This window comes from Naumovozyma dairenensis, chromosome 3 (assembly GCF_000227115.2).
Source record: "Naumovozyma dairenensis CBS 421 chromosome 3, complete genome".
Lineage (NCBI taxonomy): Eukaryota > Fungi > Ascomycota > Saccharomycetes > Saccharomycetales > Saccharomycetaceae > Naumovozyma > Naumovozyma dairenensis.
In genome coordinates, this window is record NC_016481.1 from 1054576 (window position 1) to 1073418 (window position 18843).

Here is an 18843-nt window from a genome sequence, read left to right on the forward strand (position 1 = left end):
ATCTTGAGGAAAACAAGCTAATTGACCCGCACGTACCTGGAGGGTAGAATATTCGTGAAGTTGACTCAAGTTAACCGTCGAATTGTATTAAACCTGTGAAGCAAGTAAAATAATCTTTCGGAAGCAGCTATTCTTCCAAACAACTAACAGAGTATCTACAACATATTTTTTTTAGATACTTTGGGCAAAGAAAATTTCACTTTTAGTTAGGAAATCATTTTAACAAGTAGCACGTATTATATACAGTAATTTCATTCTCTACCTTCCAATGATGTTCTTCTCGAAATAGTTTTGCACAAAAAAAAGCTATATGCTAGAGTTCTTTTCGGATGTTACTAGCCACTTCGTTAATATTTGGTACCATTATATAAGTGAATAACGTAAAACTAGTTAGCTGCAAGATCTAAAGGATATTCATTTACTTCACAGAACTGAAGACAGCCGCCCAAGTCGCTCATTATCGGGGATTTTCCTGATTAGGAAACAGGGCACGTGACCTGCCTATTTTCCGATACTAGAGACCATATTTCCATGTTTTCTACATTTTCGGGTTTTCTTGAAATTTCACGTCTTCTTCGGTAAAGATACCAGTTGGCGATGAATACTGAGGTGAAATTTCACTTATTTGAACTGAAGTAAACAATAACAGGAGCGGTCAAAAACTCACATCTACAAGACTTTAAAGCTGTTTCAGAGACATATAGACACATTCCTAAGTTACTGTTCTTCTTCTTAATATCAATATCTCAATCGATTCTAAGAACGGACACTGTTTGCGTGTCTTTAAAATCCTTATACTGTACAATAAAAACTAAGAGGTAATCAACCATCATGTCGCTCTCTGAGCAGCTGGAACAATTCTCAAAAAGATTCAGTGATGAATCAACCTCACTACAAGAAAAACATTCCATCATATCCGGAATATGTGATGTTTTAGAATTGATCGTCTTACCAGATGATTACGCCCTCTTCATAGAGAAATTGGTCCCGGTATTGTTGAATCAATTGAAAACGATTAAAATTTCATTCGATGAAACTTCCAATGAAAATAAGTTGAGAAATTCAATTCTTAACGTTCTTAACAGATATTTGGTAAATCAACCTTCAGAATCACAACTCTTCTATATCGTAGATACATTGACGGAAACTTTACCTAAGGAAAATGATGAAAATGGTGTATTATGTATGAGAATATTAACTGCACTTTTCAAAGCATTTAAAAACTTACTAGTAGACAAAGTGGAACAATTCGTTAAAATCATCATTCAAATTTATGAAAATTCACCAGAATTGATTAGACGTGAATTCGATACAAACATTTCCAACGAATCATCAAGATCTCCATCCATAGAAGATGATAAATACGAACAACTCTTGGATCCAATTGAAAATGACAACCAAGGCCAAGACCAAGACAATGATACCATTATTAAAAACTCAAATGGAAAGACCACCACCACAACAGTAACTAACGACCAACAACCAGTGGAAACATCTTTAAACAAGAAATTAAGACCAACATTATTCTCTTTAAAAATTTTGGCAGAATGCCCCATTACAATGGTAACTTTATATTCTTCTTACAAGCAATTAACAGGAACATCACTCCTGTGCTTTACTCCTCTCGTAATGGACCTTTTGAAAATTGAAATTCCCCAACAAAAAACAGCTCGTGAACAAGCAGAATCACAAGGAAACCGATACACATCTGTCTCTCCCGAGATCAAAAGCAGAGAAATATACTGCGAATTCATTCGAGCACAAATCAAAGCAACCTCCTTTTTAGCGTACGTATTCATCAGAGGTTACGCACCTGATTTCTTACAAAATCATGCAGAATTCGTTCCAGATTTAATCATTAGATTATTACAAGATTGTCCTTCTGAATTGGCTTCTGCAAGGAAGGAATTATTGCATGCAACGAGACATATCCTCTCCACAAATTATAAGACTCTCTTCTTACCTAAATTGGATTATTTGTTCGATGAAGATGTGTTGATTGGGAATGGGTTTACAACTCATGAAATCTTGAGACCATTGGCTTATAGTACTGTGGCTGATTTCATTCATAATATAAGAAGTGAACTAACTTTGGATGACGTGGAGAAGACAATTAAGTTATATACGGGGTATTTATTAGATGAATCGTTGGCTTTAACTGTGCAGATTATGAGTGCAAAATTATTATTGAATTTGGTGGAGAGGATTTTGAAATTGGGGAAGGAAAATCCTCAAGAAGCCCCAAGAGCTAAGAAATTGTTAATGGTTATTATTAATTCTTATCTACATCGTTTCAAAATACTTAATAGAGATTATCATTCTATACATAGACTGCATAAAAAATGTGAAAAGAAAAAGATGTTAAAATTGAAAAATATGAAAAATGAAGTCGGGGCTGAGAAAATTGATCCAGATACATATATGAAAGAAGTGTTTCATATTGATCTTGAGAGTTTTGATCCATCTTTTGGAAATAGCAAACAGGTTAAAAAAGAAAATACAGATGCGGAAAAAAATGACGATGTAAATATGGACTGTAACGAGGACATTCCAACTTCTTTCTTTGAGATAAAAGAACATGCTCCAATTTTGTTGGCTCCTGCCTCTACAGGGGATCCCGTCAAAGATTCATTTTATTTATATAGGACGTTAATGTCCTTTTTGAAAACTATAATCCATGATCTAAAAGTTTTCAATCCACCATCCAATGAATATACAACTATTAATCCAAAAATATGGTTATCTGTTTCAAGAGTTTTCTCATACGAGGAAGTCGTCATGTTCAGAGATTTAGTCCATGAATGTATAATTGGTTTGAAATTTTTCGCAGACGAAAGTGAACAAGCAAAAGTAACATCAAAGAAACATTTCGATATTGCATCACCTAGTCTTCCTGTACCAACAACAAAGGATGGTCGTGAACTAATGGATTATTTAGCATTTATGTTAATGCAACTCGATAGTTCTACTTTCAATGAGATCCTTGAAGCAGAAATTGGATTCATTTATGATAGAATGTTAGAGGATCCAAGTATTTTGCATTTGGCGCAATCATTTTTAACTAACGAAATGACATCGCCAAATTTCTGTTCTATTGTACTAAGATTCTTGAGAAAAAAATTAGAAACTTTAGGAAATGCCAGCGTTAACGAATCCAATGTTCTTATCCGTCTGTTTAAATTGTCAGTCATGTCTGTAAACATATTTCCTAACACTAACGAGCTTGTATTATTACCTCATTTGAACCCATTGATTTTAGATTCATTGAAGTTCTCAACTACTACGGAAGAACCATTAGTCTATTTCTACTTAATCAGAACCTTATTCAGAAGTATCGGTGGTGGTAGATTTGAAAATCTGTACAGAACCATTAAACCAATATTACAAGTCTTACTTCAGTCATTGAATGAGCTTATTATCACAGCCCGTCTTCCACATGAACGTGAACTTTACGTCGAGTTATGTATAACTGTTCCTGTACGTCTCAGTGTTTTGGCTCCATATTTACCATATCTTATGAAACCAATTGTGTATGCTTTGAAAGGTTATCCAGAATTGGTGTCACAAGGGTTAAGAACGTTAGAGCTATGTATAGACAATCTCACGTCAGAATATTTTGATCCAATAATAGAACCTGTCATTGATGAAATTACGAAATCCTTGTTCAAACTATTACAGCCTCAGCCATTCAACCATACCATTAGTCATACGACTGTCAAAATTTTAGGTAAATTGGGAGGAAGAAACCGTAGATTCCTTCAACCACCATCAGATTTGAAGTCAGAAACTGAATTGGATATCGAAATCGACGCACTCTTCAAAGTGAATGGATTCGCAGAAGATGTGCCCTTATCTATTACTCCGGGTATAACATCAGCTTTAGAAATAATGGAGGATTACAGAATTGGTATCCATTATAAGAAAAGTGCGTTCAAATATCTAAGTTCTATCCTATTGTTAATCTTGAAATCATCAGTACAGTTTCCAGATGATTTCGACAAAATTATTACTCAAGCTTCAAATATTCCATTGAAAGAAAAAGTCGATATTGTTTCCAATTTTGAGCAATTACCAACATTCAACAGAGACCTATTTACTAAACAAGAAAAATTATTAACACGTCTGATAGAGATAGTATTCTTTGCAACATCGATAGATGAGTTGAAGGATGACGCTAAAACGTTAATGTCACATATTGTTGACCATTTCTGTTTACTACAAACTTCAAATACTGTTGTAAATAAATTGAACTATACGAATATGTTCAACATAGACGTGAAACAACCAGAGGTATCAATAAATAGCAATGTTCTAGTCGACGCTTTGTCAAACTCATTATCATGCTATATTAAAGATGTCCAACAATCAGCAATCGATGCAGTTAAGCAAATATACGAAAGGAGTGCATTGATTTATAACGAGGAGCTATTATTTACTCATTCATTATTATTTGATTTGATGAATCAATTCATGCATTTCTGCTACAAGGAATCATTTTATGACAAGAACACTGGTATACTAGGTATCAGAACATTACTACAAGACATAAAACCGCCTCTTGAACTTCTCAAGCGTTTACAACCCGAATTAGTAGCATGCTTTTTATTTGTTCTGAAAGATACCATGACTGAAGCACCAGTCACCATAACGAATGATGCCCAAGAATCCTTGATTGACTTATTGAAAACAACCTGTGCCGATGTAACCCAAGAAAAACTAACTTCCAAATATCTACAGAATTCTTTAACCGATATTGTCTGTGAATTAAGTAATCCAAATGCAAGGGTTAGAGAAGCATGTCAGCTTTGTTTAAAGACCCTTCATGAGCTAACCAATATTCCAATTGTTGATTTAATGGAGCACTCTAAAAATTTCTTACTATCACCAATTTTTGCTAAACCTCTAAGAGCTCTATCATTCACTATGCAAATAGGTAATATTGATGCTGTTGCATACTGTATGGGTTTACCTAATTCATTTCTTGTTTTCAATGAAGAATTATTCAGACTACTACAGGAAGTCATTGTTCTTGCTGATGCCGAAGATGAGTCGTTATCATCTCTACAAAGAGTCACTGAATATAAAACATCTGAGCAGTTAATACAATTAAGAGTATCATGCATAAAGTTATTGGCTCTCTCCTTAAAGAACAAAGTCTTCGCCTCAGCACAGCAAGGAAATTTGAGAATAAGAGTGCTAGCTGTATTTTTCAAGACTATGCTGAATAACTCGCCAAAAATTATCGACTCAACATACGAAGCTTTGAAAACTGCTCTCGAGGAAAATCCAAAATTACCCAAAGAATTGCTACAAAACGGGTTAAAACCTATGCTAATGAATCTCTCCGACCATCAGAAATTGTCTGTTCCAGGACTAAAGGCACTTTCAAGGCTTTTGGAGTTACTGATTGCTTATTTCAAAGTTGAAATTGGGAAAAAGCTCTTAGATCATCTTTCAGCATGGTGTCGTCTTGAAGTTTTAGATACAATGTTTGGTCAAGATATTATGGATCAAACTCCAATTAAAATCATTACAAGTATCGTTAATGTATTTTATCTTCTACCACCTAAGGCAGATATATTTTTAAACGATTTATTCCTGAAAGTTATGGTATTGGAAAGAAAACTAAGAATTCAACTAGATTCTCCTTTCCGTCTTCCATTGGCCAAATATATGAATAGATTCCATACTTCCGTGATGGATTATTTGAAGGACCGCCTCGGTTTAAGACAAGTGATTTTGTTTATGTGCGATATCATCCAATTACCAGAAGCAAAAGATCTTAGCGATGATTTTGAGAAAAATATGGGTAATTTTTTCGAATACTACATGTCTAATATCCCTTCAAATCAGGTCAGGGTAGTCAGTTTCTTTGCAAACACAACAGATCTGTTTGATACTTTGATTAAAGTCCGAGGTATGGACTGGTTGAGAAGTCAAAGAGAAATGGTGTTCAAACTGAAAGACATGCTTACTTTAACGATGAAAACTATACGGGAGAATAAATTCTATATAGACGATTTATTATTGGGTCAAACTATCGAGAAGTTCCAAGCCTTTTATTTGAAATTTGTTGAATTTTATCCATCTGAGAAACAACTATTTTTCGACTTCCTTACCTTCCTGTTACACAATAAGATCAAATTGTCTGATGGAGTTTTCAATTTCATCTTTAAAAACATAATATCCTCTCCGGACGTAGATGAACAAAACAAATACCTCCATGCTGCTCTTTCCGTTGCGCTTTCCCAAGATTTGCAAGTGAATATCTTTTTCGCGAGAAATATTATCAACGCGACGTTAATATATGAAGGTGTTAAGACAAATAGTTTGCTGAAATTCTGCAAGAATGATATTAAACCAGATTGGTTAGATTTAATATATAATCGTATCTGGACATCGAAAAATGGTATGTTATTAGATTGTGTAGATGGAGAGTATGATATTTACAGATTCGAATTGTTACAATTATCAGATATTCTAATTAAGTGGATGCCTTCAGTGCTTTCTGAAATGAAAAAAGATATCATTAAGTTTAATTGGCACTTTATCAAGCTTGAAGATACCCTCGTGAAGCAGACAGCGTATCTAGTGACATCAAATTTCATATTACAGTATGATTTCCCACTTAAGGTTATTACTCAAATATTTGTTGCGCTCCTACGTTGCCCGCCTACAGAGGCACGCTTTATTGTCAGACAATCATTAGATATAATGGCACCGGTTATCAGCAGGAAAATGTCGAAGGAAGGTACTCCTAATGAATGGGTCAATTGGGTCAAGAGAGTAATGTTTGAAAACAGCGCTGGACAAAACAACACATTATATCAATTCCTTGTAAATCATCCAGATTTATTTTATTCATCTAGAGATTTATTCGTATCTAATATCATCCATCACATGAATAAAATCACATTTTTACCGAACTCTAGTTTAGACAATCATATTCTTGCTCTCGACCTCGCAAATTTGATTTTGCATTGGGAGAAGAAAACATTAGAACTCAATGGTACCAAAGCCAAAGATGCTGATGGAGATATACCAATGACAGATACAGACAAAGCTACTTCTATCAACGACCAACCAGAAAGCTCAGATGAACTGAATCTGGACTATGCCATACCAATGAATTTGAGAGAGTCATGTATTTCATTTTTAATCCGTTATATTTGTGCAAGTGATCATCGTGCCAGCGAAAATGAGTTAGGTATTAAAGCTCTAGCTATTTTATCCTCATTACTTTCAGCACAATACTGGTCCAATGTAAATGTAAAACTAACTTATTTTGAGAAATTTCTGGCAAATTTAGAGTTAGGCTCCGAAAATATTGTATATTATTGTATCAATACTTTAGATGTGCTTTATATATTCTTCCAAAATAAAAAGGGAGATTGGATCATTGAGAACCTCGCAACTATTCAAGCCTTACTAGCGAATTCTATTCAAGCCAATCATCACGATATGCAAGAAGCCTTACAAAAAGTTTTGAATTTGGTATTGAAGGCCATTAAAAGTAAAGGCCCTCTAGTTTCTCTGAACGAAGCTACCACGCCCTCCAAAGCTTTCGTTGACTATTTAGTTACGACCATCAATCAAGATCTTCAAAATACTGCTTCCGTCGCTGCAGGTGTCACATTAGCTTGGACCTTGTTTGTTAACTTCCCTGATGCTATTGATTCATTATTAAACCCGATAATGAAAACATTCAATAAATTGTGCAAAGATCACCTAACGACTTCACAACCCAAGGATGCCGTGACCATGGAAGAAGCCAAAATAACTACTACCCTTATGGAAAAGCTACATTGCCTTCTTTCGGCAAAGGTAGTGTCTTTAGGCGATGCACGTCGTCCATTTCTATCAACGATAGCGTTATTAATTGATCGTTCCATGAATCAACAGTTTTTATGTCGTATAGTGAGCATGTCTAGGATATGGGTTTTTAATCACGAACTATTTCCCACCGTTAAAGAGAAGGCCGCTATCTTAACTAAGATGTTGGCGTTCGAGGTACGAGGCGAACCGTCTCTCTCAAAATTATTCTATGAAATAGTGCTCGAATTGTTTGAAAGGAAGGCCTATAATAACACTGAGATAATAGTCCGCTTAGAACAACTATTTTTGGTCGGAACACGAACCCAAAACGTTGATATCCGTAGGAGATTCATGAAAATTCTGGATAACAGTTTGGAAACTGATGTCAAAGAAAGGTTATACTATATAATAAGAGATCAAAACTGGGAGTTTATTGCAGATTACCCGTGGTTAAATCAAGCAACACAATTACTTTATGGGTCGTTTGATAAGAAACATAAATTATTTTTGGAAAAACCTCTTCCTATTACGGATCCAAAGAATTTGAAGGAGTTACTTTCAGAAGACGTTCCGTCCTCACATATTGCCGTAAAAGAAGACCTGTCTTCATTCATTAAGAAGCATACAGATTCCATATCTAAACTTTGTGATATTGATAGTTCTGATATATTAGAGCCATTAGTAGAATTGTTTTATCAGAATCCTAAATCAATCCAGAAGACTTGGATCAATTTGTTCCCACAAATCTACAAATGTATTCCAAGGAACGAAAAATATGGTTTCGTTCGATCACTTATTGCCATTCTCTCTAAACCGTATCATACGAAATATTCAAGAGTCAATATAATTAGCATTCTATTGGATTCTATCAGTAAGGTTCCATCGTTGGAATTACCTCCCCATTTAGTCAAATATTTAGCCACCTCTTATGGCTCATGGTATCAATCAATAAAAATCCTTGAAATGTTTCAAAATAATACGATGATCGACAATTCAAAAATCATTGAAGCTAATAATGATGCCTTACTAGAATTATATCGTAATCTACAAGAAGATGATATGTACTATGGTCTATGGAGAAGAAGGGCTAAATACAACGAAACTAATGTTGCCTTATCATATGAACAAGTGGGTTTATGGGATAACGCCCAAAAATTGTATGAAGCAGCCCAAGTTAAGGCAAGAAGCGGCGCCTTACCTTACTCTGAATCGGAATATGCCTTGTGGGAAGATAACTGGATCCTGTGTGCAGAAAAGCTGCAACAATGGGATGTGTTGACAGAGTTAGCTAAACATGAGGGTTTCACAGATTTACTCTTGGAATGTGGTTGGAGAGTTGCTGATTGGCATGCTGATCGTGAAGCTTTAGAACAGTCAGTAAAGAGTGTAATGGATGTTCCAACACCTCGTAGACAAATGTTTGAAACCTTTTTATCTTTGCAACAATTTGCAGATACTGGAAAGGGAGACCAAGATGTCAGAAGATTATGTGATGAAGGAATCCAATTAAGTTTACATAAGTGGGCGTCTTTACCAGAAAGATATACATCAGCTCATAAGTGGTTGCTACATGGGTTTCAACAATATCTTGAATTCCTTGAAGCGATTCAGATATATAATAATTTACACACTACTACGGTACAGAATATTGACGCAAAAGCTCAGGAAGTTAAACGTGTTTTCCAAGCATGGAGAGATCGTCTTCCAAATATTTGGGACGATATTGATATTTGGAATGATTTAGTAACCTGGAGACAACATACTTTCCAAATCATTAATGCTGCATATTTGCCTTTGATTCCAGCTTTACAACAAACGAATAGTAACAATACCATTAACACACATGTGTATAGAGGTTATCATGAATTAGCTTGGATCATTAATAGGTTCGCTCATGTTGCACGTAAGCATAATATGGCAGAGGTTTGTATCAATCAATTAACTCGAATTTACACTTTACCTAATATTGAAATACAAGAAGCTTTCTTAAAACTTCGCGAACAAGCTAAATGCCATTACCAAAATGCCAATGAGTTAACCACAGGTTTAGATGTTATTAGCAATACCAATCTAGTTTATTTCGGGACAGGACAAAAGGCAGAGTTTTTCACTCTGAAAGGTATGTTCTTATCTAAATTGAAAGCGAACGAGGAAGCTAATCAAGCATTTGCAACTGCAGTCCAAATTGATTTAAATCTTGCAAAGGCATGGGCACAGTGGGGGTATTTCAATGATCGACGTTTATCAGAGGAACCTAATAATATTGGATTTGCTAGTAACGCCATTAGTTGTTATTTACAGGCAGCCGGTTTATACAAGAGTTCCAAAACAAGAAACCTTTTATGCAGAATTTTGTGGTTGATAAGTATGGATGATGCATCTGGGTCCTTATCTAAGGCTTTTGACTCCTTCCGTGGTGAAGTGCCGGTATGGTATTGGATCACATTCATCCCACAATTATTGACCTCGTTATCACATAAAGAAGCTAACATGGTTCGCCAAATTTTGATTAGAATTGCCAAAAGCTATCCACAAGCTCTCCATTTCCAATTGCGTACAACTAGAGAAGATTTTGCGGTCATCCAAAGGAGGACAATGGCTGTTCTTGCCGATAAGGGCGAAGCTGTAAGTCAGAGTGGTCCAGGGACACGTCAACCATGGGAATATTTACAAGAATTGAGTAGTATATTAAAAACTGCGTATCCTTTACTTGCCTTATCATTAGAATCATTAGTTGCTCAAATAAATGAACGTTTTAAGAATAATACCGACGAAGATTTATTTAGGTTAATCAATGTCTTATTGATTGACGGGACGTTTAATTACAACCGTCTTCCATTCCCAAGAAATAATCCACCATTACCTTCTAGTACTGCGAATAATCTTGCCAGATTATCGGAAACTCTATTGGCTCCTCACATAAGACCAAAATTCAATGCTGATTTTATTGATGAGAAGCCAGATTTTGAAACATATATTAAGAGGCTTCGTTATTGGCGTAGAAGATTAGAAAATAAACTTGATAGAGCACCACACGTGGAATCTTTGGAAAAGATATGCCCACATTTGAGTAATTTCCATCACCAAAAGTTTGAAGATATCGAAATACCTGGACAATATCTATTGAATAAAGATAGTAATTTACATTTCATTAAGATTGCAAGATTCCTTCCATCAGTGGATTTTGTTCGTACTACACATTCCTCTTATAGAAGATTAAATATTCGTGGACATGATGGTACCATTTATTCATTTGCTGTTCAATCACCAGCTGCTCGTCACTCGAGGAGGGAAGAAAGAATGTTCCAATTCTATAGACTATTAAACAAATTATTAGTGAAGAATGTAGAAACTAGAAGAAGGAACGTTCAATTTACTGTACCAATTGCCATTCCATTATCACCTCAAGTTCGTATAATGAATGATAGTTCTTCATTTACGACGTTACACCAAATATATGATAAATACTGTGCTCAAGTTGGTTTTGATCCTGATACTTTAGAAGGTTTCATATCTGATCAATTGAGGATTGCTCATGATAAATCGTTACCAAATCCAGATCTAACTTTAGTTAACATTGAGATTTTAAGTTCCATTCAATCCATGTTCTTACCAAACACTGTATTAAGAGATCATTTTGCAACTAAATTTACAGAATTTGAAGAATTTTGGTTATTCCGTAAACAATTTACATCCAACTATAGTACATTTACTTTCTTATCGCATATGATGACAATAAATAATAGAACTCCAAGTAAGATACATATTGATGAAAAATCCGGAGATGTTTTCACGTTAGAAATGTTACCATCAAGATATCCATTTGAAAGAATCAAACCATTTTTAAAGAATTATGATGTTAATTTACCACCAGATGCTCCAATTTTCCATAATCAAGAACCAATTCCGTTCAGATTGACGCCTAACATTCAAAAATTGATTGGTGATACTGGATTAGAAGGTATTTTCTCTGTTATATTATTTGTCATTTCTAATGCATTAATTGAACATGAAAATGAATTGAACACTTATTTGACGTTATTTATTCGTGATGAAATTATATCATGGTATAGTAATTTACATCGTCCTATTGTGGAAAATCCTCAATTACGTGAAATGGTTAAATCTAATGTTGATTTGATTGTAAGGAAAGTATCTCAATTAAGTCATTTAAGTTCTACGACTTCTACTGTCACTACCCAGTATATTTTGGATATGCTTAGTGCAGCTGTTAATCCAAGAAATTTAACCAAGACTGATGTTAGTTATATGGCTTGGTTCTGAGGAGCTTTTTAGTATCCTATTTTTATTTAGAAAAAGGAAGAAGCAAGCAACCGTATAGGATTTGCGACTCTTAATGTAATATTTTATGCGTATGTATAGAGACTACATGTCAAGATATGTTATTATTATTATTATTATTATTATTATTATTATTATTATTATTATTATTATTATTATTAAAGTGTTTTATGTAATTTGCTTCTTATTGATAGTTCAGGGTTATCTATTAATACGTTCAGGTATATTATATATAGGTATAGTTTTTATTTGTCGGTTATGTAACAAGTAGATAGGATAATAATGCGATAAGGTGAATACCTAACGAGTTTGAAGATTGGTAATGTTCTTTGAAGCAGCTTTGGTTGCAAAGTTCTCATTAGAAGTTCTTGAAAGCATTGTCAAGCTCGGGGTGTCGCATATGCGGGTAATATACTTTGTTAGGATCCTCGTTATACTTGATCAGGGTATAAGTAGTATTTCAAGCTTATACTACCCCATCCTTAAGTCTGTTAACTTAGGTATGGTTTAGAGCAACTAAATCAATCTTACATAAAGTCTAGTGTTTATATTATGAATAAAGAATATATGTACGTAAAATATCGGGGTTACTATTTATGAGATGGGATGCTGCGCAGAGTATATATACAATTTTTTGTGCGAGCATTTTTGTAGCTTTTCTACCAATTAATCTTTTAATGTGGCTATCAATCCTAATAATTCATCGATTTGTGAATTATCAGTTTTTTTGTGTTGTACATTTTGGAGATAACTATCAGGAAAGGATGCTGTTTCCTCAATATCTTCTAGTGCGTTAATATTTGAATCTAAAAGTAAAGCTTGGTCAGTCTCCGATATTGACGATGATTGTGACAAGCTCTGTTCGTTTTGTTGTAATTTTTCTAATAATGATTTATCAAATCCAAGCGGGAAATCCCATCCATTTTCCTTTATTATTTTAATTAAAGAGAAATGATTAATTGGGAACCCAACTCGTAAAATTTTATCATACCATTGTTTTGCTAATGGTTTATTATCTATTTTTAAATATCTGAAAACCATTGCTACACAAGTTTTAAACGATAAGGGGACGTTATTATCCTCCATAATTTGGAACAATTTAAATAGATCATGTTCTGTTAGGATTTGATCACTATTATAAATCACTGTTGAAAAGGGACAGAATGAATTATTGTTCTTCATTTTAATCTTTTTCAGGAAATGTGAATTTGAAGTGAAATCCAATAATACATTATATGCCAATTTTGTATCATACAATTTCGACTTAATTGCCGTTAGAATGATGTTTAAGATTGATGTATTATGTTTCCATAGTAGTAATTTATTTTTGGAACTCGATGCAACATTAGGTATGATTGAATGTTGAAGGTATGATTTATAATTGGAATAGATATTCAATAAGAATGCTTTATAATTTTCTTTTCCATATATGGTTTCACCCATAAGTTCGAATTTAGTTTCGATTAATACGGAATATATTTGGGATATAAATGGTGAAATTATATTAGGAGTTATCTTTTTCAATTTCATATCATCAGAGAGTAGGCTTGTATTCATTATATTTTGGAGTTCTGATTGTAATTTAGAATTTGATAATTTTATTGGTTGGTCATGAAAGATCCATCCCCATAAATTCAAATTATTCAAAAGGATAGCTAGTTTTTCAGATTCATGGAGTGGGTATATTGATAATAAATATTGTGTAGATAATTTTGGATCCTTTAATGATTTTAATGAAGATATCAATTCGAAAAGTATTAAATTTTTAAAACGATAACTTTTATTAATTTGGAACGCATTTATCTTTTGAAGTTGTACGCATAGTTTGAATACATCATCTTGGTTCCCATTTGATTTCAATAATCTAATGAAATCATGTATTGGTTTATGTAATAAATTTAGAATTGTTGAATCATTACCTTTCAAAGAGTTTGGAACGAAATCTTGCAAATATTTAATTTGGAAGGTAATTATTGATGTAAATAAATGTATGTTACCAATTTTGCTTACTATATGGATTAGCATGTTATTAAATTTGATAAATGCCAATTGTCTCTTTTGTTCTAATTCTTTGAAATTTGGGTGTTTGTCATTGTTGATAGTACGATGTAATCTCAATTTTTCCAATAATGCTTTCAAATACAGATTAATTAATCTAAAATCATTTCTTTGAATATATTTATTAATTAACAAAATCATAAAATTTAAATCATATAATTTAACGAATTTAATGAAATGAATATCTCTAGTTTTGGAATTGACATATTTTGATCTGTTTGAATTGAATTGGAAAAACATTCTAAAGGTAACTAATTGAATATCCAATTCTGAACCTTGTAATAACTTTCTTAATAATAATTGTACATGTAATGATGATGATAAATGTATATCATTATCAATTAAAAATTTATAATGATTGAATATTTCATTTCCTTTCTTGTTTATGTTTTCGAAAAACCATTTATGGATATCATCAGGTAATATGAAACAATGGAAAGGTTCCTTTCTTGAGAATAGTATATATTGTAAATTTATTAACTTGTACAGTTCTTGTCTTTTCTTTTCAGAAGGTAAATCATTTGTAGTTATTATAGTTCTCAATTTCTGGATGAAAATGGAGTATTGTTTTCGATTCAAATGAGTATGAGTTTTCAATATGAATAGATCAGGATCTTTGGAGAATTTGGTCAAATGTGATAAAAATGAAGGCCATCTTTCTTTACCATAATGATTTTGTAAATGTTTAATGACTGCTTTCAATTTAAATGGATTTTGTATAGAATCTATTAAGTTGACTAATCTTGGAGTCAATGAAGTTGTTTGTTTATAGAAATAATCAATTTTTTTCCTTTGTATTATGGAATAAATTTTCTGACCCTTTTTATTATCATCTGTTAATTGACTATCGTTATCTCGTATAGTAGGTACCTGTTGATTATGAATTAGCCTTGTAGAAATGGAAAGGATAGGTTTCCACGTTATTCGAGATTGACATAGCATAGTTGCATATCAAAGAAGAAGAAGTTGTTGTTACAGGATATGAGTAATTACAGCAGCCATGTACGAAGAAGAGAAACGAGGAATGTTTTATAATTATGCAGGAATGTATCATGTATCTAGGGTTTTCTATAGTTTTGAAAATTCCCAAGGGAAGACATCTGCTAATTTAGACAATGTATTGGTACTGCAAGTGCAAGCACATATACTAATCTTTTGACCTTTGTGAAGGTTCTGTTTCTGCACCGTAAATTTTTTTGTATGTGGTTATATAGTTATATAGTATATGGTTATATGTATACATATGTACATGTTACTCTCGAGTTAGTGTTAGTGTTATGGTAGCACCGCCTTCTTGGTTCATAAATCACGAGCTTTAGCAGTTGTTGTTGTAACTGTATTTAACAGCGAGCAACATGGACATGAATGGCAGGCAGTATTTGAGTGTTTGTACCTACCAAGATGAGTCGGTTATATATTACATTATATATTACATTATATATTATATATTATATATTATACTATTTACGTAATTAGAGTTCATACATATGGCGTCAACTGCGGGTTCTAGTTCCAAGGCTCCGGGCACGTGACACAACTTCGCATCTTGAAAAGCAACACAAAAGAAACAACACGAAAATGTGAAAAATAATGAAACGATACTCTACGTATAACAAACATCATTTGCAGTGAGTACGCCAAGAGAACGAGAAACCCAGTCGATCCCTTTGTTCATAACAGAGGCTAACCAATACATCCCGTCGAGGTTACTAGATATTTGATATTACAAATATATCTCTATACTGAGAAATTGCCTTACAAGCTTCCATTGCGTCCATCCTGCCGTACAATTGCCTCTCCAGATCTAGTTCTAGTTCTAGCATCGCCGCGATCCGCTTCCTAACTTGATCATCGTCACTCTCAAAAGGGAATATACTGTTACGATTCCCCTCGGCATATCTCCTACCACTATCGCTAAAAAGATCATGTCCGCACCACAAATATTTACCAAATTAGATACGCTGAAGGAGGAAGATTCCTCCAATCTAACATCTCCCATTGAACCTACAGCCACAACTCTAAATTCCCCCTCGTTGCCATCTAAACCATTGAACTTGGGAAGAATAGGTAAAAACAGACCAAGTGACAGTGTATTATTATTATCTTCATCGAAAATTGGTGCTAGAACTAATGTAACAGCTGCTGCTGCTGCTGCTGCTGCTGTAACAGTCCCTAGACATGACCACGACTATCATAACCCAAGACCTATCTCTGAAGAATCAATCCTAACAAGAACAACTGATATTTTTTCCTCAGATACAAATTCTGAATCGTTTTCATCCATTTCTAATGAATTGGAAAATACTACGTATGATGATCAATCCATGGACAATATCGATATGCATGTAGTAAATCAATTGGAAGCAACAATAAATAATATGGAATTCTTATCCATAAATAATGACAATGGTGATAAAAGCATGGATATGGATATGAATATGGATATGGATTTATCCTTCGGAACTCAATCATTTTCAACCATAGGTCCAATAAGTAGAAACTCCACCATAAGGCAACAATCATCCTTGATACATGAAAATACTAGATATTCTTATAAATCAAATATAACTAGTCGTCAAAACTCTATTAACTCTAAATATTCCACTACCTCCTCTGCATCCGCATCCGCATCCGCATCCACATCCACATCCGCATCTGCGTTTGCATTTGCTTTACCATCCTCAGCACCTACAGCAGCTAATTTACCCAAAGCATGTAATAGAAGTAATTCCTATTCCCAAGCATCACAAACAAAATTTCAAAATAATAGAAACAAAAACAACAACAGGAAGAAGAGTAACAGTAATAACAATAACAATAATAATAATAATACTGTTAAAACTTTATATCCATTGAAACATTCACATAGTATGATTATAAATAATTCACTTCCAATGTATGACAACAATATTGATAATACAACTAATAAATCATCGTTCATGACACCATCTCAAAAATTTAGATTACGTAAAGAACAAAAGGGTAAAGAATTAAGGAAAATTATTAAAGAAAAGGAACAATTTTATGAAGAATCTGAAAAAATATCCGATTTAGAAATAATTGATGGTGACATAAATGATTCGTTAATATGGAATATTCCAACAGCATCTATCTCAACAACTTCATTCATATCAGATAATAATAACAATAAAAACAAAACACGCGCAAAGAAAAATCTTAATAGACCTTTAATGCATTCACAATTCTCTCTTTCAACAACATCAATTCCAGGTATTAATTCTGTATCAGATACACAATATTTCCAAGAAACAACAAATGATCTTTCATCATTATATGTAAATGATTCCAAAACAATAACTAAATCCAAATTACAAAAGAGACATTATTCAGCAGATCATTTACCCTTATCAATGAAACATGCAAGTGATTCGGGTCTAGAAGATTTATTATTAGTATCAAATGATAAATTGAAATTTATAAGTTCTTCAAGACCAAGTTGGTTACCACCAAAGGATCCCATTGAAATGACATTCCATAATTTATGTATCTCTGAAAATTTAAATCGTTTATCAAATGATCAATTGAAATTGAATCAAGCTAATGATGAGTTATTGAAAATTGATCAACTAAATATATCAACCTACGAAAGGTTATTAAAGAACGATAATTATAATCATCATCATCATCATCATCATCATCATCATGATCTCAAAACACTGAAAAAAATTATATGGCAAACTAAATTACCGAATAATTTAATCACTAATTTATTTTTAATGACTTTTAAAAATGTAGAAGAGGAACATTCATTCGATTCATTCGAGAATGTTTTAAGATTATTAAATAAAATGAAATTCCCAACAGATAAAGAATTTCAAATAAACCAATTAATTGAAAACAACATTAACAATAAACTTTCCGGATATATTCAACCCATTTCTGATCAACTTCATTCCAATTTAATGTTATTATTACAATTGAAATCTATTTCTCAACATGGTTTAGTCATCGGAGATGATTTATTATTTTACCATTTCCTTTTACTAATTCATAACAACAACAATGATGACGGACAAGAACAGGAACTTGATGTGAATGATTTATCAACAATTTGGAATATCGTAAATAAAATACAAGTAACATGTTTCAATGAACATTATAAGGAACAATATGATATCAATGTCTTGAAGAAGGCTCAATCATTATCATTCTTAAACAAACCGGAATTTAAAAATGAATTAAATTCAAACTGTTTGAACTTCAATACAATATGGAATGTATTTGAAAGATTGGATCATGATTTATTTCTTTGGATAATTAGTATCATATTCACTTTGACAATGTACCAGAACTTGAAGTCCAAACGGAAGTCAAATTATAAAATCTCAATTTCATTCACGATAAATATATTGATCAATTATCATTTCGGATTTAATGATTTTCAACATTTGAACGATTTAGAAGATGCTAATTTTTGTATACCGATGCCAATCCCTATCACAAGGGATTCGAATGATGAACAATTGAATAGTAACAGAACTTTCATAAAGAAGTGGTTACATTATTATGAAACCATTTAAAAAAAAAAATTAAATGAAAAAGCAACGCCGTAATATACGTATAGGTAAATGGACAAATACATAGACACACACATATAATATATATAAAAGAATAATGCATTAAAAACCTGCATAGTTTTCTTTTATT

The 18843-nt window shown here is 32.9% G+C and overlaps 3 protein-coding genes across 3 annotated transcripts; 2 read left to right on the plus strand and 1 right to left on the minus strand.

Annotated features, from left to right (window-relative positions):
- Nucleotides 1–831: 831 nt before the first annotated feature.
- TRA1 (histone acetyltransferase TRA1) lies at nt 832–12099 on the plus strand (the record flags this gene model as incomplete). The annotated part of the gene is made up of 1 exon (XM_003669317.1): nt 832–12099. The coding sequence occupies one exon, from the start codon at nt 832–834 to the stop codon at nt 12097–12099; it is 11268 nt and encodes a 3755-aa protein (XP_003669365.1).
- Nucleotides 12100–12783: 684 nt separating this feature from the next.
- On the minus strand, nt 12784–15117 carry ATP22 (Atp22p; the record flags this gene model as incomplete). Its single annotated transcript, XM_003669318.1, has 1 exon — nt 12784–15117. One exon carries the CDS (start codon nt 15115–15117, stop codon nt 12784–12786), a length of 2334 nt encoding a protein of 777 aa, XP_003669366.1.
- Nucleotides 15118–16100: 983 nt separating this feature from the next.
- On the plus strand, nt 16101–18716 carry NDAI0C04650 (uncharacterized protein; the record flags this gene model as incomplete). Its single annotated transcript, XM_003669319.1, has 1 exon — nt 16101–18716. One exon carries the CDS (start codon nt 16101–16103, stop codon nt 18714–18716), a length of 2616 nt encoding a protein of 871 aa, XP_003669367.1.
- Between the last annotated feature and the right edge of the window lie 127 nt (nt 18717–18843).